General features: G+C 40.1%; 1 protein-coding gene across 4 annotated transcripts in view; it reads right to left on the bottom strand.

Moving 5' to 3' along the window:
• Birc6 (baculoviral IAP repeat containing 6) overlaps positions 1 to 24,675 on the bottom strand; it is a 202,419-nt gene that overhangs the window by 48,421 nt on the left and 129,323 nt on the right. For all 4 annotated transcript variants that reach the window (XM_045148971.1, XM_045148972.1, XM_045148973.1 and 1 more), the window contains exons 50-60: positions 23,675 to 23,875; positions 19,325 to 19,604; positions 17,481 to 17,737; positions 16,989 to 17,097; positions 14,790 to 15,011; positions 9,666 to 10,446; positions 6,490 to 6,633; positions 5,942 to 6,071; positions 4,599 to 4,730; positions 3,131 to 3,298; positions 1,924 to 2,097 (exon numbers count right to left, since the gene is read on the bottom strand). In XM_045148971.1, the coding sequence (XP_045004906.1) occupies positions 1,924 to 2,097; positions 3,131 to 3,298; positions 4,599 to 4,730; positions 5,942 to 6,071; positions 6,490 to 6,633; positions 9,666 to 10,446; positions 14,790 to 15,011; positions 16,989 to 17,097; positions 17,481 to 17,737; positions 19,325 to 19,604; positions 23,675 to 23,875 (2,598 nt within the window). The remainder of the gene's footprint in view (positions 1 to 1,923; positions 2,098 to 3,130; positions 3,299 to 4,598; positions 4,731 to 5,941; positions 6,072 to 6,489; positions 6,634 to 9,665; positions 10,447 to 14,789; positions 15,012 to 16,988; positions 17,098 to 17,480; positions 17,738 to 19,324; positions 19,605 to 23,674; positions 23,876 to 24,675) is intronic.

The raw sequence follows: 24,675 nt of genomic DNA, 5'->3' as shown, positions 1-24,675 counted from the left end.
CACCTGGAGTTCATTTGCAGTGGCAGGACAGTCTCTGCACATCCTATACTCTGCTTCTTTCTCATTTTCTCTGTCTCTTTCTCTCTCAAATAAATAAATAAATAGGCTAGAAAGATAGCTTAGCAGTTGTGGAACTTGCCTGTAAGCCGAAGGACCCAGGTTCAATTCCCCAGGACCCACATGCACAAGGTGGCACATGTATTTGGAGTGTTGTCTACAGTGCTGGAGGCTCTGGCACACCCATATACTCTCTCTCTCTCCCCACCCTTTTTCTCTCCTCTCTTTCTCCCTTTCAAATAAATAAATGAGTAAAATATTTAAGAAAAATAAGTAAGAGTCAGGTGTGGTGGCACACGCCTTTAACCCCAGCACTCAAGAGGTACAGGTCAGAGGTTCATTGTGAGTTTGAGACTACTCCAAGATTACACTGTGAATTCCAAGTGAGCCTAGGCTACAGCGAGACCCTACTTCAAAAAACCAAAACAATAAAATTAGAGAAATGTGCCAGGGACACCGCAAACAAACTCCAGACACATGTGTCACGTTGTGTACAAGCAACAACTGTGCTCATGCACCGTCTTGAGCACACGGCTTATGGGGTGAGTGCTGGGGAGTCGAACCTGGGACCTCAGGCTTCACAGGCAAATGCCTTAACTGCTAAGCCATCTCTCCAGCCCTTTTTAAATTTATGGGAGTTTTTAAAAATAAGTATTTTAATTAAAAATAAGTAATATTTAATGTACTATACAATTAAACAACATGAAAAATATTTTATGAGACAAATGTTTGACTACAAAATGAAGTTCAATATATATTGCCAACAAAATATATATTGGGGTTCTTACTTTTTTCATTTTTTCTTTAATTTCAGAGAGAGAATTGGCACGCCAGGGACTCAACCATTGCAATCAAACTTCAGATGTTTGTGCCTAGCGGGTACGTGTACCTTTGGGCTTGCCTCACCTTTGTGCATCTGGCTTACATGGGACCTGGAGAGTGGAACGTGGGTCCTTAGGCTTCCCAGGCAAGCACCTTAACTGTTAAACCATCTCCAGACCTGTTTTTTGGGTTTTTTTTTTTTTTTTTGAGGCAAGCCCTACAGATTCCCTGGTGTGCGCGCGAGGGGGGGGGGGATAGAGCATGTGCCAAAGGAGAGGTGGGGAGGACTGGTACGCCAGGGTCTCAGACCACTGCAATCAAACTCAACACACTCATCACCTTGTGCACAAGTGTGAACTTGCACACTTGTGTCACTTTGTGCATCTGGCTTATGTAGGACCTAGAGAGTCAAACATGGATCCTTACACATTGCAGGCAAGTGCCTTAACCACTAAGCTATTTGTCCAGCCTAGCTCTTACTTTTTTTTTTAATTAAAAAATAATTTTTTATTATTTTATTTTTGAGAGAAAGACAGAAAGGGAAGAAGGGGTTGGAAGGGGAGGAGGGAGGTAGAGAGGGGAAGGGAGGGAGGGGGAAGGAAAAGAGAGAAAGAAAGGCTTTTCAGTCACTGTGAACGAACTCCAGACTCATGTGCTCATGTGCGATGTTACACATTTGAGTCACTGTGTGTCTGCCCATGTTGGGAACTGGAGATTCAAACACTCATCCTTAGGCTTCGCAGGCAGGCACCTTAACTACTAGACCATCTCTCCATCCTCTGGTTCATACTTTTGACTATAAGATGACAATTACCTAGTACTGAAAGAAATGATAGAAATGAAATCACATATGCTTATCTGAAGTGACGATAAAAGGACCTCATGTGATTTCCAAATTAAGAAAAGTTGATTAAATTAATTTTCAATATCTACCCAAAAAAGTCAGTGAAAACCAAAATCCCTTCATAATTTCATTGGAAAGACAAGTCAATTAAGTCATTAAGTACAAATACAAAGAGTTTTAAAGCAGCATCATGAATTTACCTTTCTCAGGGTGTAGTCTCTTAAAAGAATCTGTTTTTGACAGACTTGGGTCAGTGATAACTCTCGATCCCAACTTCACAGTAAGATCTATTGAACGGTAGCCTTGAGGAAGTTTGCGGTCATAGAGAAGAGTCAAGAGTTGGGCAAGTGTCATTTCAGCTGGCAATGGCTGACCTAAAAATAATAGCTAAGTTAAACTGAAATCCAAAAGGGAAGTATTTTTACTTGGTATGACTTATTAATTATGTAGTAACATTACTAAGTCCCAGGGAAAAATTTGATTTATATAATTTCAAAACAATTTAACATTACCCATTTCAAAACCTCCAAGAGGCTGAGTATGGTGGCATACACCTTTAATCCCAGCACTCGGGAGGCAGAGGTAGGAGGATCACCGTGAGCTTCGAGGTCACCCTGAGACTACATGGTGAATTCCAGGTCAACCTGAACTAGAGTGAGACCCTACCTCGGAAAAAAAAGATACAAAAACAATTTATTTCCAGTATATGTGAATATGGTGTCTATATGAAGTGGTACCTAAATAGAATACAATGTTAATGATAGACGTAAAAGAACAAATAGAACAAGTATCTGAAAAATGTAAACTAGCATTCTCAAATATTTCCATAAAGGGACAGCTATCTCTGTGCTCTAGTAGGTAAGGCATGAAAAGGAGTAACCCTTTAGCGACTGGGAAGAATTTTAGATCAGAAGGACACACTGTTTAGCAGAATAACCTAAAGTGTATCTCAGAGTCCACTTTTAGAACCAAACTCTTCAATCCGCCACCTGTCACTCTCTATGTAACTCACTTTCTTTGTTTTTCTTTTTCTTTTCTTTCTTTTTTTTTTCAAAGTAGGGTCTCACTCTAGCCCAGGCTGACCTGGAATTCACTATGGAGTCTCAGGGTGGCCTCGAACACACTGCAATCCGCCTACCTCTGCCTCCCGAGTGCTGGGATTAAAGGCATGCGCCACCATGCCTGGCTGTAACTCACTTTCTGAGTTAACGTTAAGTACTAGCAAAAGAGGTGAGGAGGATATTAAACTGGACACACACACCTTCATTAAGTGAAACAGGACAGTAAGTGAAAGGAATTATATCAAAAAAACTCACTGATGCATTTATCTGGACCAAAGCAAGTGACTGTGTTTCTGAGAATTGACACATGATTTATAATTCACTTGTTGTCTACTGGGAGTGTTACCTGCCAAGAGCTTGTGGAACAGATGAAACACGGGGACAGTGATTATTTTGTTAGCAGTCTCTGCACTCGAGGAAGTGCTTCCGATTTTATCAGGGACTGTTCTCCCCCTCCTGGAGGGTGGGCGAGGGGGCGTGGCTGATACAGCACGTTTAGACTGAGACTTTAGCCCTTAAAGGAAAGAATACATGGTATATTCAATACATTAACATAAAGTAAAAAGATGTTTCTAAAATATCTTAATAAAACATGTATTCCTAGGTTACAACAAAATAAATAAATGTTTCATCCAAAATCTACTTTCCCATACATTAAACCCTCATGAAATATCAAAATTGTGACTATGCATCTGAAAAATGTATTCTTAAAAAAAAATCAAATTATCGCTAGCTACTTATTTTCTTGTGGACACATATGGTTATCCATGTAGAAACAATAGGCTTTTAGAAAATATGTGTGAGAGATCCTGAGTTGACTCTCCCGCTGCCTGGCATTCCCCCCCCACCCCAGTAGGGTTTTACTCTAGCTCAGGCAAACCTGGAATTCCTTATGGAGTGTCAGGGTGGCCTCAAACTCAAGGTGATCCTCATACCTCCTCCTCCCAAGTGCTGGGATTAAAGGCGTGCACTACCACTTTTCTGACACAAGGCAAATGTGCCAATGCAGAAGTTCTAATTCTCCATAATTATGTTACTTTCTACATTATTTTCCCTAAACCCAATACTAGAAACTTCTTTTTCAGCCAATGTTGGTCTTTTCCTTTCCAATTTTACGTAATAAACACAGTGTAAATAGATGCAAACAAGCACTTTTTTGTTTTATCTTTTCCTAATCAAGACTTTACACAAACATTGGGCATAGTGGAGCACGCACTTAATCCCAGCATCTGAGAGGCAGTAGAAGAATGATCTGTGACTCTGAGGCCAGCCTGAGACTACAAAGTGAATTCCAGGTGAGAGTGAGCGAGAGTGAGACACTGCCTTGGGAACAGAGAGATAGAGGGAGAGAGAACTGTTAGCTGGGCATGGTGGCGCACGCCTTTAATCCCAGCACTCGGGAGGCTGAGGGGAGGATGGTCGTAAACTCAAGGCCAGCCTGAGAACAGAGTGAATTCCAGGTCAGCCTGGGCAAGAGTGAAACCCCACCTCGAAAACAAAACAAAACAAAACAATTGCTAGGCAATGAACATGTGAAGGTACAATACATGAGGAGACGGGTATTTTGTCCACTTAAAATTCAGTATCTATGTCATCTGCTCATGTTCTAGTAAGCTTTAGGTATTAAACCGGTTTAGTAATTTGACTGCCAAAATATAAAAGACTTTTAGAGCAATATTTTAAAGTCTAGTATAAACAAGTCAATCTTTTGCATTAGCACATTTAAAGTATTATCTTAGTGTTCTGTAAATGTAAGCTGCTGTGTTCTATGGACACCCAAATATACAGTAACAATGATAACATGAAAGCCTTACCAGATGCAACCACAACACTGTAATTGTCCTGAAATCCATTTTCTGCCTTAACTTTTTCCTTTTCTTCATGATTCTTCTTTTCTTTGTCATCTTTTTGCTCACTGATTAGTTTAGCTGTGATACTAGGAGTATCTGCAAGAAAATACGGTCTACAGTATAATGCTTTCTCATTCACTCAGAGGAGGAGCATTTTTAGACTATGCCAGATATTACACTAATACTGAGGAAAATGAAAGGAAATATGGAAGAAGTATAGTCAAAATTGATGTTTTAGATAAAAATAGTACTCAAATTCTTTAAACTGAGAATCCCCGAGTCTTACAAGCCATCTTCCATATGCTCGACAATTAGTGAACCAGATGTAAGTTTATTGAAAACTGGTGTCACCATAGCAAGTTTCTCATTGATGAGTTGTGTAGGGGATGGGGGAGGTGACACAACCGGCAGGATCTCTTGCCACAGCAGAGGAATGGCGTCCAGTTTTATGTGAGTGTCTGGAGAATTAAACCTGCACCAACAGGCTTTGTATCCAAGGTCCTTTAACTACTGAGCCATTTTTCCCCCAGTCCCATTAGAGTAAGCTTAAATTTTGAACTGTGGGAGGAGGGGGGCACTAGGGCCACACCACAAAAGTAGAGGTCAGAGGACACCCTTTCGGGTGTTTGGGGGCTGGAGAGATGGCGTAGCAGTTAAGGCAGTAAGTAAAGGACCCAGGTTCAATTCCCCGGTACCCACAAGGGGCCAAATGCAGTGTGGCACATGTGTCAGGAGTCTGTTTGCAGTGGATAGAGGCCCTCGCATACTCATTCTCTCTCTATGCCTCTCTCTCACAAATAAAAACAAACAAACAAAAGTATTATCCCGGAATACAATAAGAAACTTAGAGGAAAATGATTTGTTTTTCTCCAGTGACGACTATAAAAATGAGTTAACTAGTTAATTCTAGCATCTCATTTTCATTTCTTCCTCACTCATTTTTCCTACAAATTTAGAAAACAATTAGAACATTATTCAACCTAATACAGTGTAATAAAACTATTGTACACAGTTACAGTGTTATATTTAATAACAACAAGAGTTATATGCGGGAAAGTTCCATCAACCAATTCAACTGGGTTATCTCTGCTACCAGCTGCACATTTTGACTATTGATTCCTGAATGTAATATGAACATTATTTATTTGACTCGGTACTTATTCCTGCTTCAAAATATAGATATTTAGATCTTTTCCAGGCATTGTAGTTAGTTCCTGAGCAAGTGGATCAGCAAAATAAAGGTATAAAATAAAATCTCACATACATGTAACAATGTAAAGAAAAACTAACACTTAAATCTAACTCACCTGAAACTCTATCAAGAACATCTGATAATGTTGTTGAGACTGGCAAATGAAGAGTGCGAAATTTATGGCCTGCTCCATACATTGGATGCTGAATAACATGGCTAGTTGCATTAATTCTACCTTTATACAGCTAAAATTAAAAGAAAAAAATTAAAGGAATATTAAAGTGACATTAGAATAATACTATTATGAATCAATTACAAATGCAAGTGAAAATAAAACGCTCAGTCAAGCATACAATGTTGTTTATCTTAGGTATCTCCTTACATGTGGAGGTTTTCCATGGCATATTGATAAACAGTACTAGCATTCAGTCATTTTTTTCCACCAAAACAAATCACATTACTCAAGGTTCAGTTTAATTATGTTATTCTAGGCAAGCAATAATGATAATTTATCACAAGAATTTCAAATCTTTTCATTAAGTATAAAATGATTCACGTATTAATTGCTCCATAAAAATAGAAGGGCATGCAGGTTAACTACAAGTTCTCATAGAAAACTTTAACTCGCTGACACATGGCTAATCATTAAGTATTCATACTCACTGGACACGGAGACTGAAGAAACATTGTCACCTTCTCATCCTCCAGCATCAACTGTAAGAACAGTCTTCGTACAAACCCTGAAATATTACCAGATGTTGGAAGACTGCCTCTTTGAGGAGCTGTCTGAAATAGTTCACAGAGTACCTGGCAAAACAAGAAATTTATAAAGTTAAATGAAGATTTATAGCTCTTTATTTTGAACAGGAAAGTAAGATGTTGACTAGCATGTATAATAAAATGCGAAAGGCAGCTCAAGGCAGTACTTTGTCTGAAAATACAGGGCGGAGAGATGGTTCAAGTTGCTTGCAAAGCCTCCCACCTGAGCTCAATTCTCCAGTGCCCACATAAAGCCAAGTACGCTAATGATGCAAGAGTTTAGAGTTCATCTGCAGCAACAAGAAGCCCTTGCACACCCATATTGCCCCACCTTCATTCAAATAAATAAAGAATATTTTTTAAAGTACATAAATATAAAATCCAGGTGTAATGGCAAATGTATTTAATCCCAGCACTTGGGAGGCAGAGTAGGAGGATTGCTGTTGAGTTCGAGGCCACCCTGAGGCAACACAGTGAACTCTAGGTCGGCCTGGGCTATAGTGGGACCCTACCTGGGGGGCGGGAGGGGGGTAAGTTCTGGAGAAAAAAAACCAGCATATTCAAGAGCAGCGCTGGTGAAACCATGTAACAACACTTGGAACAATCAACTTAAAACCACTTCTCCAATCCTGCACATAATTCAACAACAAATGTATTGAGAGCCTCAATATAAGGCCTGTGGAAACTATGAAATAAGCAAAGGAAAGAGTAGGGAGAAGTCGCCGAGCTAGAGATACAGGGAAAAGCATTCTGAGTAAGACCCCAGTATTTTAGGGAATAAGACAAACACTCAAGCACTGGGATCTCATGGAACCAAGAAGCTATTGCACAGGTAAGCAATCCATCAACAGAGTCAACCAACAACCTACAGAACTGGAGACGATCTTTACCAGCCAGAGGCAATAGTGGGTGCAACAGTGGCACGTCTGTCCTGGGGAAAACCAACTGCCCTCTAATTGGACTGGAGGCCTGCTCCATGGGAGGGGATACATCCCTGATACTGAAAACCTACAACAGGGGTAGTCATGAGCGCTAGAGGTGCAACATCTACTGCTGTCTGGCTAAATGTATATACCATGTCCACCAAACTGCCCAGTAAGCACTTCTCTTAATGTTCATACCCTTATATTAATGCTACCCTCACTTTTGGTTAGAGAAGCCTCTCTTTTCAGATGGCAGTGACCTTGGGACGGCCCAGAAGGCATCATGGTGCTGGAAAGAAGTGGCAGGAGTGCTCAACACTGAAATATCTCTATCACACCTTCCAAGGCTCAGGGTACATTGTGGAAGAGGTGGCAAAAAGAATGCAAGAGCCAAAGGAAGGGTAGGACTCCTTACAATGTACTCCTCCAGACACAAAAAAAAAGCCTGGCTATCCATGACCTCACAATGCCTGATACTACCTACACAAGACCATCATAACAGGAGGAAAAGATGATGACATCAAAATACAAGAGAGAGTGACTGAGAGGGGCAGGGGATATGATGGAAGATGGAATTTTCAAGGGGAAAGTGGGGGAAGAGAGGGAATTAACATAGGATATTGTTTACAATTATAGAAGTTGTCAATTAAAAAAAAAGAAACATAAAACAAAACTTTAGTAGGAGACAGATGGTAGTCAGGCCAGAAAGCAATGGAACACAAAAGTTCAGGCCATTCATAGGCACAAGTCAAACTTCCTAACATTCATATCTATGATCTATGAAGTCGGTAATTAGTCACATTCGCCAAAGTTACTTTCCCACTGACTACAGGCAATACTTGCTCTTCTGCCTACTAAAGTCATCTGGATGCTCTCCTCCTACATATCTGACATGAATGAACAGTAGGTACTAACAAGGGAAGGACCTGATTAGTACTTCCTGTTTCAGATAGGAAACATGCTAACATACATAGGTATATATACTTCATCATTGTTAATCCTGCTACAAAATTATGCATGCAGGTACCACTAACCCCATTTTACATACTAAGTGACTAACCCAGGATACAAATGCCAGAAAATTGCAGGATTAGGCAAATAGTCACTAAATCCTGAAAGAATTCTAGCTTTCAAGACTTATGGCCATATATACAACAAATCACCTGTAACATCCAGAGCACCCTATCTAAAAGCTAGTATGTTTGTGTCTTGAGAGGTAAATGCATGATGAGAAGAAAAGCCCTAACTAGAGGCAAGCTGTGGCTCACAGGGTCACCTAGAGCAGTTAGTGGCCCGGTTTGTGCAGTTCAAATACTATTGTTTCATGCTTCTTTCTCTTTCTTTTTTTATTAGTTTATTTGAGAGCGAGAATGGGTGCACCAGGGCCTTTTCAGGCACTGAAGACAAAATGCAGACTTGTGTGTCCCTTGTGCATGTGCAGCGTTGCAGCTTACATCACTTTTGATCTGGCTATGTGGGACCTGGAGTTGGAGGTTTGAACATGAGTCCTTAGGCTTTGCAGGCAAGTGCCTGAACCACTACGCCATCTCTCCAGCCTGTCTTTTTTTGTTTTCTCAAGGTAGTCTCACTCTAGCCCAAGCTGACCTGGAATTCACTATGTAGTCTCTCTGAGGGTGGCCTCAAACTCACAGTGATCCTCCTACCGCAGCCTCCCAAGTGCCGGGATCAAAGGCGACGCTACCATAAGCAACTTCCTTTTTCTTTTAAATATTGTAGTTTTATTTATTTGAGAGAAAGAGAGAGAATGGATGTGCTAGGACCTCCAGACACACAAACCAACACCAGATGGAGGTGGCCCCTTGTGGATCTGGCTTACGTGGGTCCCAGGGAATTGGACCTGGGTCCTTTGGCTTTGCAGGCAAATGCCCAAACTGATAAGCCATCTCTCCAACCCATGCTAGTTCCTTTCAACTGAGTTCTGGAATGGTATATGATCTACACCTAGCATCCCCAAATCACTTAACCTGAAGAGGGAGGAGGGAGTATATATTAGTACATGAAATGACTCAAATCTTTTAAATGCATCCATCCCTGAAATGTTGCCATCACATCGCCTGAATTACCTGATTTCACAAGTGGTATACAACCTCACAAAACTAAGGCACCTAAAGCCCAAGACAGTTTTTCTTCTCTTACCTGTGCCATCAGCTTTTGATTATTAGGGTGGCATGAAATACACTGCAGAAAGAATGCAACAGTAGCATTCTCAATAGCTGTCCGATGCTGTGTAGTCAAACCTGCCGCCGTAGGTGAAGAAAGAGAAGCTGGTCTTGTGCTGGTCTGTTGAGCGCCTGTATGATGCCCTCCAGAAGTGGATCCAGAATGACACAATAAAAACAGCAGTGCTGTCCACAGTGGATTGACTTCAGAACCACCAAGCCAATCTTTCATTATGTGACTATTGCCGACTTCTGTCAAGAACCTAAGAATAGGAGCAACCAGGTCCGCTGTAATAGGCATCTTACTACAATGCTGTGGAACATGGTGCCGCCTGAGTTTGTCCTGGGAGAGATCTATAGATTGAGCAATGCTTTCTGAGTAGGAAATATGGCTGAAGCAAAAGCTAGCCAGACTCCTCACCAGCAGCGAGGGCAAACCTGAGTCCAGCAACTGCTTGATAGCTTCTGGAGACTGCGAGGAAGAAGCAAGGGTTGCCAGATGTGATTCAGTGAGGGCAAGAGGTGCCTGTGCATTTTTAGAGTCATCCGTTAGTGATGAGCTAAGATCCTGTTTTTTGCTATCATCTGTCATTGACAGTCTGTGGTGGCACTGCACAGGAGGAGGGGTAATTCCCATCCAGCCCATAAGCAAGGAAAAATAATTTGGGTGTATGTGACACATTGAACAGAGAAGACTATCAACAGCTTTCTTCAAGACCATGTTGCAGGGAAGAGACATGGACCAATTAAAAAGTAACCTAGGGAAACAAAAGATAACGCATTAAGAATGTATTTTTAATTACTATACTTTTGGAAGTCTTACCCATAGCAATAAGGCATGAGACACACATAAAAGGGATACAAATTGGAAAGGAAGAAATCAAGTTATCATTATTTGCAGATGACATGATTCTATACATAAAGGACCCTAAAGACTCTACTAGCAAACTGTTAGAGCTGATAAAAACCTACAGCCATGTAGCAGGATACAAAATAAATACACAGAAATCAGTAGCCTTCACATATGCTAACAACAAACACACAGAGGATGAAATCAGAGAATCACTCCCATTCACAATTGCATCAAAAATAAATAAATAAAGTAAAAGCCGGGTGTAGTGAAGCATACCTTTAATCCTAGCACTCGGGAAGCAGAGGTAGGAGGATTGCCTTGAGTTCGAGGCCACCCTGAGACTCTATAGTGAATTCCAAATCAGCCTGGGCTACAGTGAGACCCTACCTCGAAAAACCAAAAAAAAAAAGGATCTCTACAATGAGAACTTTAAAACACTCAAGGGAGAAACTGCAGAAGACACTAGAAACTGGAGAAGTATCCCTTGTTCCTGGATTGGAAGAATCAATATTGGGAAAATCTTACCAAAAGCAATCTACACATTTAATGCAATCCCTATCAAAATTCCAAAGGCATTCTTCATGGAAATAAGAAAAGCAATCCAAAAATTCATTTGGAATCACAAAAACCCTCGAATATCTAAAATAATACTGAGCAACAAAAATAAGGCTGGTGGTATCACCATACCTGATTTTATCCTATACTACAGAGCCACAGTGAAAAAAACAGCGTGGTACTGGTACAAAAACAGACATGTAGATCAGTGGAACAGAATGGAGGACCCAGATCTAAGTCCAGGTAGCTATAGCCACCTGATATTCTCATTGGAGAAAAAAGAGCCTCTTCAGCAAATGGTGCTGGGAAAACTGGATATGTAACTGTATAAGGATGAAAATAGATGCTTCTCTCTCTCCATGCACAAAAATTAAGTCCAAAAGGATTAAAGAACTTAACATCAGACCTAAAACTCTGAAACTGCTACAGGAAAAAGTAGGGGAAACTCTTCAACATATTGGTCTTGGCAAAGACTTTCTGAATACAACCCCAATTGCTCAGGCAATAAAACCACAGATCAATCACTGGGATCTCATGAAATAACAAAGATTTTGCACTGCAAAGGACACAGTGAAAAAAGCTAAGAGGCAACTTACAGAATGGGAAAAAATCTTCGCCAGCTATATAAATGATAGAGCATTAATGTCTAGGATATACAAACAACTCAAAAAGTTAGATAATAAGGAATCAAACAACCCAATCAAAATATGGGCTATGCACCTTATACCTTTAATAAAACATACCTCTGCTTTTCTGTGCATTCTGTCATTGATTTCGCACACTACATAGTGAGTCGTTTAAATATTCTACATTGGATTCAGTTAAACAGTAAATTATAGTTGTTGAAATTTAAAGTGCCACTTAAAGCTCAGTCAGCTACATTTATTTGTATTTGTTTTGCTATGGTTTTAATTATGTTTTTAAATATTAGAGAAATAATTCTAAGAATAACAACATAATTAAATTAACTTTTTCTGGCAAGTTACTAGAATATTTCACTGTTGCAGGGCATATAAATGAGATTTCATAAAGGGTTAAAGGAATAGTAAGATAGTCTTATTATGGGTCAACATTAAGGCATTATGTTTTACAATATGAAATAAAATTCCACTTACACAATTTTCCATTGTTTCATTTAAAGTTCATTGCTTATCATTATTACAGTTATTGACTCAAAAGTATCTAGATTAGCAATATAAAGAAGCATAGGTGGTCTCTGAAACATTGAGTAGGTTGTTTTAAAGTCAAATTCTGTTCAATGTATACTTGTTAGGATAGACAAATCTTAAGAACAAAATTCTAGGCAAAATATATTTTGGTTGGAAATAATATTTTTATTAGTATGTTTTCTCCTTAACATTTACAATGTAAATACTATAGGTAGCAGCAATCTAACTTAGCCAGAAAGCAGCATTTATTTTTCATAATGTATATAAATAATGTAGACCTTTTTTTATTTTTTTGAGGTACTGGAATCTAATTTCTAATATCTCTTATATAAAAAGGGAACAATTAAAGGGAGAACTTAGGCCTTAGCTTCCATGGTGACTTTTAGTTTTTTTATACAGTATTTATTGTGATGCTATTTGTCAACTGGATATAAATATATATGTATATTATACATAATTTTTAAAAGTCAAAAAGTAGTTTGTTTGTTTGTTTGTTTGTAATTAATGTAATTTTGTGCTTCCCTCAAAGGATGCTGCAGTAGATTTAAGTGTTGGTAAAGCTGACGTACAAAGTGCTATGAATAAACAGAAGAAGCTGGGCAATTAAAAAAAAAACAATGGGCTATGGAGTTAAATAGAGCATTCTCAAAGGAAGAAATACGAATGGCATATAAGCATCTAAAAAAAATGTTCTACATCACTAGTCATCAGGGAAATGCAGATTAAAACTACATTGAGATTCCATTTCACTCCTGTCAGATTGGCTACCATCATGAAAACAAATGATCATAAATGTTGGCGGGGATGTAGAAAAAGTAGAACCCTCCTACACTGCTGGTGGGAATGCAATCTGGTCCAACCATTATAAATCCATGTGGAGGTTCCTAAAACAGCTAAAGATTGATCTACGATATGACCCAGCTATAGCACTCCTAGGCATATATCCAAAGGAATCATCTCATTTCCTTAGAAGTATGTGTTCAGCCATGTTTATTGCTGTTCAATTTATAATAGCTGGGAAATGGAACCAGCCTAGATGTCCCTCAACAGATGAGTGGATAATGAAGATGTGGCACATTTATACAATGAAGTTCTACTCAGCGGTAAAGAAAACTGAAGTTATGAAATTTGCAGAAAATGGATGGATCTGGAAAGGATTATACTAAGTGAAGTAACCCAGGCCCAGAAAGCCAAGCGCCACATGTTCTCCCTTATATGTGGATCCTAGCTACAGATGATTGGGCTTCTGCATGAGAATGAACATACTTAGGAGCAGAGGCCAGTAAGTTAAAAAGGAGACATAAAGGGAAGAGAAAGGAAGGGAGGAGGGTACTTAATAGGTTGGTATTATATATATGTAAGTACAATGATTGAGATGGGGAGGTAATATGATGGAGAATGGAATTTCAAAGGGGAAAGTGCAGGGGGGGGTATTACTATGGATTATTTTTTATAAAGATGGAAAATGTTAATAAAAATTGTGAAAAGAAAAAAATAATTTTTAAAAGGAATGTATTTTTAATTATTAAATGGTTAAATTTATTCAGGGAAGTAGAGCCAAGGAAAGGCACCCATGTGGCTAGAGATCACACATGGAAGGCCGTGGGGGTGGGGGTAAAAGCATAAAAAGAAAAGTGAAAAGGAAGTTCAAGGAGCTCCTTGTGGGGAGCTGAAGAAGATAGAGAACCTATGTGGAGAGTAAAGGCTAGAAGACCCTCCCAGCTGGGCCTGAGCCAGGGCCAAGCCAGCCCAGGCCCAGCCAAGTGAAAAACTCACCCACAGCTAGAATTTCCCAAGTGATCAGAGGGGGGGAGGGGGAAGGAGATAGAGATAGAGATAGATATGGATGGATGGTTAATAATGGTTTTTCTTTGAGCCAGGGTCTCACTCTAGCTCAGGCTAACCTGAAATTCACTATGTAGTCTCAGGGTGGCCTCGAATTCATGGCGATCCTCCTACCTCTGCCTCCAGAGTGCTGGGATTAAAGGCGTGCACCACCACGCCCAGCTTAATAATGTATTTTTAAGGAAGTATTCAACACTTGAAGTATTTCTACTAAGAACAAATGTACTGACAAAAATACAGTTTACCTAACATTTCAAAGTTCACATTTCCTACACTTTTCATTGACAATTTATACATTAAGGAAATTAAAGGAACAAAAAAAAGGAATCCAACTGACAAACCTACAAATGAGGGTATACAAAAAGCATTTTGTAAGAATTACTACACAAAGCTATCCAATTTCAGGCAAGGAAAGCATTGGGAACACATTTTACAAGATATGCTGAGTATATACCTCAATGGTAATGTGTGTGCTTGGCATACCCAGAGCCATGGGAATCAATGCCCAGCATGGGAGAAAAAAAAATAAAAACTAACATTTCTAAAGGAATGCTTTGGTATTTGTTACTTTCAAAATATAATTAATCTAAACAGACAGGTAAAAATACTCTGCTTAACTGAAAACCTACACTGATCTGGTAGTGAAAGGAAAAGAACAAACATTGACAATCATACTTACTCAAAGAGCTCTCGGTCCAGCAAGGCTGGTAAGTCATACTCTACAAGTAGTTCATAACTATGCCACAGAATTGCTGCGACACAGTGCAGGTGAGAAGGGGATGGCATGAGGAGGCCGTACTCTCCTGCTGAGGGGCTTGGGCGCAGGTAGCTCAGCCTGCCACTTCTCTTCACAGCAGCGGCTCGGGCAGAATCACTGACCCACTTTAGCAAAGCCTGGATTCTTAAAAGAAGAAAGTAAATTTCAATAATACAACAAATGATATTTGACATAAATACCCTTTTTCTTTTCTTTTTGGTTTTCAAGGTAGGGTCTCACTCTAGCTCAGGCTGACCTGGAATTCACCGTGTAGTCTCAGGGTGATCCTCCTACCTTTGCCTCCTGACACACCCAGCTATAAATACCATTTTTTACATGTAAGGTGTTTGTGGAAATACTAGAGTAAATATTCTAGACCAATGCAGTCTAAAATTAGAGACAAGTGTATTTATAACCAAAAAGAAGATGGTTCTGGTTTTCCAATAACCTTAACAATTTATTTTTAATTTGGATGACAAATGAACACTTGCAAACCCCCACTTTTGGGGAGTAGAGTCTTCACTCTAGCCCAGGCTGACCTACAACTCACCATGACCATACACCTGCTAGAATTAAAAGCATGCACCAACATGCCCCACACACTGTGTCTAATTTTATATCTAGTATATGTGGGTGGCTTGGGAACTAAACCTGGTTGGCAAGCTGTGCAAGCAAGCAGCTTTAACTGTTGAGGCATCATCCCAGACCACTAACCTTTCCAATTTTAATGGGTTAGAAAATACGAAATTTTATGTTTTATCTTACTTAAAATGCATGCACATTTAGAAGAACAAGGCATACAAACTTCTTTCAATTTCTTTCATCACAAAACAAATCTGCAACACTGAAAACTAGCTATGAAGTGGGCAGAATGTCACAGAACACAGTGTAGGCCAGGTCCCTGCAGCACAAGCACGAAATCCAGGGAGCAGCTTGTCCACCTTCATCCGATCTGACAAGAAAAAATGTCCTCAAAATATAAGACATCAGCCATCAGGCCACATGCAGAAAGCTAGGTCAAGTAAAACATGACCAAACTGGAATCATTAGCAGAGAGCTGAGACTTTATAAATAAATATGGTTCAATTGTTTAAAAGCAAAAGGTGAGGTGTAATTCACTGTCAAGACCATATCCTTTCAAATTCAGTTTATACACCAAGATTTCTATTTTATTTATTTATTTATTTTTTGGTTTTTCAAGGTAGGGTGTCACTCTGGTCCAGGCTGACCTGGAACTCATTATGGAGTCTCAGGGTGGCCTCAAACTCATGATGATCCTCCAACCTCTGCCTCCCGAGTGCTGGGATTAAGTGTGGATTTAAGGTGTGCACCACCACAAACAGGTCAGTGGAAACTAGAGTAAAACCCTACTAAAAATAAAAACGGGGGGGCTGGAGGGGTGGCTTAGAGGTTTAAGTGCTTGCCTACAAAACCAAAAGACCCAGGTTCAATTCTCCAGGATCTACATAAGCCAAATGCACAAGGTAGCACATGCGTCTGAAGTTTGCTTACAGTGGCTGGAAGCCCTGGAGTGCCCATTCTCTTTCTCTCTCTCCCCCTCTTTGAATAAATAACAATAAAATGTTTTAAAAAAATAAAAATAAAAACAGGGCTGGAGGGATAGCTCAGCAGTTAAGGTGCATGCCTGTGAAGCCTAAGGCCCCAGGTTTGATTCCCCAGGACACACATAAAGCCAAATGCACAAAGTGGTGCATGCATCTGGAGTCTGTCTGCAGTAACTAGAGGTCCTAGAACATCCATTCTTACTCTCACTCCCTCTCTCAGGTTTAATTCCCCAGGACACATGTAAAGCCAAATGTACAACATGGTACATGCATCTGGAGTTTGTTTTCAGTAGCTAGGTCCTGGCACATCTCTCTGTCATAAATAGCAATAATGGTTAAGAATCCTCTTAGAGGTCAAATGAGCACATAATATGTCCAATCACATGAAAATTTATGCTTAACATTCATGAAAATCTGAAAGTTGCACCATGTAAAATGTATAGGTTGATGGAGAATGTATAATAGTTGCCTTAATTTTTATGAAGACTCTCAGGGAATTCTAAATAGCATTCACTACAGCTTGTTTCAGATGAAAAGAAACAGTGTCATTATATACCTGTCTTTTGTCCCAGGATCCTGAGTTGTCCCAAGCTGGTAAAGAATATCTATTGTGGAGTCAGAAGAAAGTCCATTCAGTCTTCCAAAGAGTAAAGGGCTATTCAAATCTTTAAACAGAGAATTAAAAAAAGGTTAAGTAAGCGTGTATGAAATGACAATATCTGATTACATTTTAAAGGTTTTTCATAAAAGAAAACAAACTGAAAGTAATGAAGGGATAAGGTATTAATCTCAGAAAGTTAATGACAAAGTTAATACAGTTCAACTTTGCAGATCTAGAAAAACTGCTCAGTGGTTAAGATGCTTTTAAGAAAACCTAACCTAGGTTCGAGTCCCCAGTGCCCATGTAAAGCTGGATGTACAAAGTAGCACATGCATCTACAGTTTGTTTCCAGCAGCCAGAAGCCCTGATTCACCCATTCTCTCTGGGTCTGCCATCTCTCTCTGCTTGCAAAGAAATAAATAAAAATATTTAAAAGTTAACTGTCACCTGTAGGATCACTGCCTGAGGCCGCACAATTTCTCAGGAGAATGTCTATGAGCTTCAGGCCAATTCTAGTGGACTGCAGTCCTATCTTCACAAGCACAACTTCGATGTTGGGTGAGTGCATCCCACAGTACGGCGACATCAGTAAAGCAGCACACGTCTGCAGCAGATTGGCGGTCGGTGCTGCTGCGCTGGCCATCATCCCTTCCAGGTCACTTATGTGCGTGAGGCAGTGATGCAGCAACCGCAGCCAGCCGATACTGAAATAGACACCACACAATCACTTGTACAGTAAATATAAACACTTCAAATTATTCCACGACTGAAACAAAATTTGGCTTAAAGAAATTATTTATGGAAGCTGGGCATGGTGGCACATGCCGTTAATCCCAGCACTTAGGAGACAGAGGAAAGAGGGTAAGGGTTAGTTTCAGGCCATTCTGGGACTACGGGGTGAATTCCAGGTGAGCCTGGGCTGGAGGGAGACCTACTTCAAGAAAAAACACCAAAACAAAAAAAAAAAGTCTTTACTTCTTTCCTGGCATGTGTACGTGCACTCAGGCAGGGCTGTCCTGCTGTGCAAATGAATGCTAATCCAGAGTGATGCACACATCTGGGGATTCAACTGGGCTGGGAAACTTTGTAAGCAAAGCAAGCACTTAATCTACTAAACCATCCATCCCAGCCTGCAGTGACAGTGGATACTTTTAAATACCTAAGTGCTCATACCACTTAGGAACTATTTACTTGCTTTAAAAACAAAATCAGAGACTGGAAAGATAACTTAGTGGTTTAGACACTTGCCTATGAAGCCTAAGAACTTGGAATCGATTGCCGAGAACACCTGTAAGCCAGAGGTACATTGTGGCACATGCATCTGGAGTTCATTTGCAGTGGTTGGAGGCCCTGGTATGCCCATTTTCTCTAACTAACAAATAAAAAATAAAATATTTTTAAAGATCAAGGGTTGGGGAGATTGCTCAGTGGTTGGATATACTTGCTTCTAAGACCTGCCAGGGCAGGTTCAACTTCCCAGCAACCCACATGAAGCTGGACAGGCATTTACTAGCAGCAGCAAGAGAATGGGGTACAAATCCTAACCCACTCACCCACACAAACGTGAGCACACATAAATAAATCATAAAACATACATACATACATACACACACACATACATACAAACACAGAAACAAAAATAAACCCTAAACATTTTAGTTTGCAAAATTTTCAATGCAGCCAATCAATATATATAATATTCGAGCTTAAAATGCATCAGTAGATTTGGATTAGAGATCTCTAGTCCTTTGTGGGTTTGAGTAATAAACAATATTTTCAGTAATTGGCATTTAGGAATTACCATGTAATACTAGGCTTGCTGTGTGTTGTGAGCTATTGTGGTTCACTTATCCTCTGTTGATGGGTATCTGGAAATACCTGTAACATGGATCTGATACAAAACACTGGAACTTACACCAAACTGTGTGCCAACTCAAAGACTAAAACCCCACATAAACCTCAAGATCTTGGGCAAGGGGGGAAGGGCGTGGGGTGTTTAGAGGTAGGGTCTCATTCTAGCCCAGGCTGACCTGGAACTCACTATGTAGTCTCAGGGTGGCCTTGAACTCTCCATGATCCTCCTACCTCTGCCTCCCGAGTGCTGAGATTAAAGGTGAGCATCAACACACCTGGCCTAAATCTCAATTTAATGTCTTACTGCATTTCTTCCACAAAATTATCACTTAATGCTTAACAAAACTGGGTATTATTTTGAAGCCCTATGACACATAAGACTTCCTATGACCATAAATAGAAGGAAATCGCAGGATGAGTAATGAAGTACAACGTACCTTGTTTTGGATACCTGATCTTCAGACGGAAGAAAGGGATTGTTAACTGTTGCTGAAGAAGTGGTGCCGAAAGCAGTGAGCCCCAGTAACTTAATCTGCGACAGGCCTAGCGTGCTGGCGTCCCGAGGACGGTGCAGTCGGAGGCAGACAGCAGAAGCTACTTCAGCCCTGACCAGCTGGATTTTTATGTACGTGAGACCGCTGGTGACAACAGGAGTGGACAAAGGAAGCATATTCACCCCATCTGCGCTGACTTCAACTGAAACTGATGAGGGGCATGCTATACGAAGACAAAATTTAGCAACAGCAACAAAAAAAGTCAAATGGATGTTAATGGCTGATAGAAAGTCCAGTAACACAGCGGTCCTCTCACTATGAAACCTCGTGAGAACAAAGCAAGTCAAATCAATAACACTCATTATAACTAATTTTAGAAATTTCTCTCAAAAATATTTGATGTAATTTTTTGTTGTTGTTTTGTTTTTGTTATTTGAGGTAAGAGTCTCACTCTAGCTCAGGCTGACCTGGAATTCACTATGTAGTCTCAGGGTGGCCTCAAACTCACAGCGATCCTCCTACCTCTGCCTCAAGAGTGGTGGATTAAAGGCATGTGGCACTGCTCCCAGCCACAGTAAATTTTAAAAAACAACTGATTAGAATATTCACAAAAGAAAGAGTAACTGAAGGTGTTAAATTACACACAGTTGATACACCTCAGGAGAAGAAACCCAACAAACCTGCCATTGTGTTGTTGCTGTTCTAAGGAGACCTCTCAACAATACGGGATTGCACCGGGTTAACAGGTGAGATGACCTGTTTTAAAGTAACTGCAATTTCAAACTTAGTCATCCAAACATTTACAGAATATATTAACCATATTTTACGTGAAAAGACATATTATAAGAAGTTAAGGGGGGAAGTTTACTGTCTATGATTATGGAAGTTGTCAATAAAAAAAAAACTAAAAGGGGGGCTGGAGAGATGGCTTGGCAGTTAAGCACTTGAAGCCTAAGGACTCTGGTTCGAGGCTCGATTGCCTAGGACCCACATTAGCATATGCACAAGGGAGCGCTCATGTCTGGAGTTCATTTGCAGTGACTGGAGGCCTGGGCACGCCCATTCTCTCTCTTTCTCTGCCTCTTTCTCTGTCTGTTGCTCTCCAATAAATAAATAAATAATAATAAATAAATAAAAATTTTTTAAAAATTTAAAGCAAAAAAACAAGGGGATGCACATGTCTGCAGTTCGTTTGCAGAGGCTGGATGCCCTGGCATGCCCTTTCTCTCCCTCCCCCTCTCTCTCTGTCTACCTCTTTCACTCTGTCATTCTCAAAAAAAGTAAATAGAAATTTAAAAAATTAAAAACAAGCCAGGAATGGTGGCACATGCCTTTAATCCCAGCACCTGGGAAGAGGAGGTAGGTGGATCATCATGAGTTCAAAGCCACCCTGAGACTACACAATCATCTGTGTGTTTGTTGTTAGCATATATGAAGGCTACTGATTTCTGTGTATTTATTTTGTACCCTGCTACATGGCTGTAGGTTTTTATCAGCTCTAACAGTTTGCTAGTAGAGTTTTTAGGGTCCTTTATGTATAGAATCATGTCATCTGCAAATAATAGAAAATTAGTTGAAATAACATCTAAGGCATCTGCTCTCCCAATACACTGTTTCCTATCTTAGAAGTCAGTATTTACAAGAAGCCTTCTCCTTATAAATAAAGCTTTCTCATTATGTACTCTTCCCAAACTTATACTGCTGTACTCTCTTCTTTCCTGGAAGTACAAGGGGATAAACCCTAACCCTATAGAAGAGTACCCTACCCCTAAGCTGTATCATGACATCAGGCCACCAGCAAGCAAACACCTTTAACCAATAAGCCAGCACCACCAATCCCCCATGAGTAACACCTTTTACAATAGTTATTTTACGGCCCAGTAAAACAATGTATTAGCCTATTTTCTTTCCATTTCATTTAGGTTCATTTTGCTTTGTATAGACATGGTCTCACTCTGAAGGTTGGGGTTGACCTCAACTGTCAATGTCTTGCCTCTGCCTTACAACTGAGGGAATTACAGGCATGGGCCACAATGTTTACCTAGAACTTTATATTAATTGTATTTTATTATCTAATATTATAGATTCCATAATTAATTCGGGTATAACAGTCTTCTAAATATGATGAAAATCTATAAACTTTCTCAACAGTGGCTGGAGAGATAGATGGTTGATTGGTTAGGGCATTTGCTTACAAGTCTATGAACCCAGGTTCAATTCCCCAGAACCCATATAAACCAGATGAACATATTGGCTCATGCATCTGGAGTTTGCAGTGGCTAGAGGGTCTGGTATGCCCATTCTTAAGCTTCATCACTCTCTCAAATAAATAAATACAACATATTTTAAAATTCTTTTTAAAAAGGGTTCCTGCTCCACTTAATCTACACAAACGATTTTCTATTTATTGTTTGATTTACTTCAAAAACTATAATAGACCAGGGGCTGGAGGGATGGCTTTGAGGTTAAGGTGCTTGCCTGCAAAGCCAAAGGATCCTGGTTTGATTCTCCAAGAACCACATAAGCAAGATGCACAAGGGGGCGCACGCATCTGAAGTTAGTATACAGTGGCAGAATGCCCTGGTGTGCTGGCTCTTTCTCTCTCACAAAAAAAAAAATCAATCAATCAATTTATCTATCTATCTATCTATCTATCTATCTATCTATCTATCTATCTATGAATGAATGAACGAACAATAATAGACCAGGTATGGTGGCCAATGCCAATTCCAGAACTCAGAAAGCTGAGGTGGGAGATCATCATGAGATCAAAGGCAGCCTGGAATAGTGAGCTTGAGGAAAGCCTGGGCTATATTGAGACCCTGTCTCAAAAAATTCAAAAATAAAAACAAAAATGAAGCCAGGCATAGTGGCGCACACCTTTAATCCCAACACTGGGAGGCAGAGGTAGGAGGATCACTGTGAGTTCAAGGCCACCCTAAGAATACACAGTGAATTCCAGGTTACCCTGGGCTAGAGTGAGACCTTACCTTAAAAAAAAAAGTTATAATCAAATATATTCAGGGAGAGGACTTTTGGCCAAGATGGCAACCACCTAGCTGCACTGCAAATCCCAGGGAAAGAAAGACAGATACAGATCCTAAGGAGAGAGCCACCCCATCATACCTCAAAAGAGCTCCAGCTAAAACTAAGGAAAACTGGCGAAACAAGCAAGGGTGCTGTTTTCCTGATGAACCAGATACCAGCACAAGGGAGAAGGAGATCAACATAGATATCTATTTATTTATTCAGGGCTGGAGATATGGCTTAGCAGGTAAAGGTGCTTGATTACAAAGCCTGACAATAGAATTTCATTAGCCAGAACACACATGAAGCCAGGTGCTCACTGCACTACATGCATGTGGAGTTCACTTACAATGGGAAGAGGTTCTGGAGCACCCCTATTCATTCTCTCTCTGAATGAATGAATATGTATGTATGTATGTATGTATGTATGTATGTATGTGTGTGTGTGTGTATATATATATATATATATATATATATCACATATTCAGTGAATAATTTTATCAATATCATATAACAAATTAAATTGGAATAAATGTAAATTATACTGGAAAACCACAGTTAAATGTTCAAAATGGGGTTGGAGAGATGGCATAGTGGTTAACAAGCCTGCCTATGAAGCCTAAGGACCCAGGTTTGATTCCCCACTACCCATGTAAACCAGATGCAAAAGGGGGCACATGTGAACAAAGTTCATTTGCAGTGGCTAGAGGACCTGGCTCTCCCATTCTCTCTGCCACTCTCTATCTAATGAATGAATAATAAATATTCAAATTAGCAATAAAAAATTCTTGAGCTGGGAGTGATGGTGCAAGCCTTCAATCCCAGCACTTGTGAGGCAGAAGTAGGAAGGAGGATCACCATGAGTTCAAGACCACCCTCAGACTACATAGTGAATTCCATGGCAGCATGGACACTACTTCAAAAAAAATTTTTTTAAAAAAGGGAAAAAGGATGCTTGCTTGCAAAGTCTATTGGCCTGGGTGCAATTCCCACACACCCACATAAAACCAGATGTAAAAAGTGACCCATGCAGGCTGGAGATGTGGCTAAGTGCTTACAGTGCATGCCTGCAAAGCCAAGGGACCGAGGTTCATGTGATGATCATCTGTAGTGGTTAGAGGTATGTGCATGTGTACATATGTGTCTCTCTCTATTTTTTTATGTTTAAAACTTACACAACCATGAAATACATTCCTGTTTGCTAAACAATCCTTCTCACTTCCAACTCTGTTTTCTTTTATTCTCATGATGCTTAACAGTACTCACTTGCAAGAGATGCAAGGTGAGGCTGGATGTGGATCTCCTTAAGGAGCACTGCTGCCGGAAGGTGAATGGTAAGGTCACACCAGGCCTCCTCAGGCAGGAAGATGTAAGACCAAGCAGCGGAGCGCGCCCGGCGGTGGGGCGGTGTGGCTTGCAGAAGCACCTCGGCTGGTTGAGCTGTAGGGCTACTAGATGTGATGGTACCTGCAAGACATGGTACTGCATAAAATATGGCCACTCAATAAAGTATTAACAACTGGTCAAATTACAAAAATGATAAATTTTGGACTGAAGAGAAGACTTAGTGGTTAATGCACTTGCCTACAAAGCCAAAGGATCACAGAGTTCAATTCCCCAGTACCCACATAAACCAAGATGCACAAGGTGGGACATACATCTAGTTTGTTTGCAGTGGCTGGAGGCCCTGGCGTGTGCACATGGGTATACTCTATCTCTCTCTACTATGTCTCTTTTTGTCTCTCTCTCAAATAAATAAAAATAAATTATTTAAAAAAAATAAAAAGCGGGCTGGGGCGATGGCTTAGCGGTTAAAGCACTTGCCTACAAAGCCAAAGAACCTCAGTTCGATTCCCCAGTACCCACATAAGCCAGATGCACAAGGTGGCACATGCGTCTGGAGTTCATTTGTAGTGGTTGGAGGCCCTAGCATGCCTATTCTCTCTCTGCCTCTTTCTCTCTGTCAAATAAATAAAAATAAAACTATTTAAAAAAGAAAAAAAAATAAAATAAAAAGCAAAATATGACAGAAACTACAGACTGTAGAGCGCAGCAAATATCTAAATTAAAATGTTGTTTGTAAAAACAGTAGCACTGATTAACATTTAATGGGAAAACTGACATAAAAGTTTCATAGTTTCATAAACTATGCTTTTGAAAATGGAAAGAAGCATCCCCCCCCCCCCCCCCACATCACTCTGGCCCAGACTGACCTGGAACTCACTCTGTAGGTCCAGGCTAGGCACAAACTAATTCCAAGGGCTAGG

The sequence above is a fragment of the Jaculus jaculus genome, chromosome 5 (genome assembly GCF_020740685.1).
Source record: "Jaculus jaculus isolate mJacJac1 chromosome 5, mJacJac1.mat.Y.cur, whole genome shotgun sequence".
In the NCBI taxonomy this organism is placed as follows: domain Eukaryota; kingdom Metazoa; phylum Chordata; class Mammalia; order Rodentia; family Dipodidae; genus Jaculus; species Jaculus jaculus.
The sequence above is the reverse complement of the archived record's forward strand: the minus strand, read 5'-3'. Positions and strand labels throughout refer to the sequence as shown.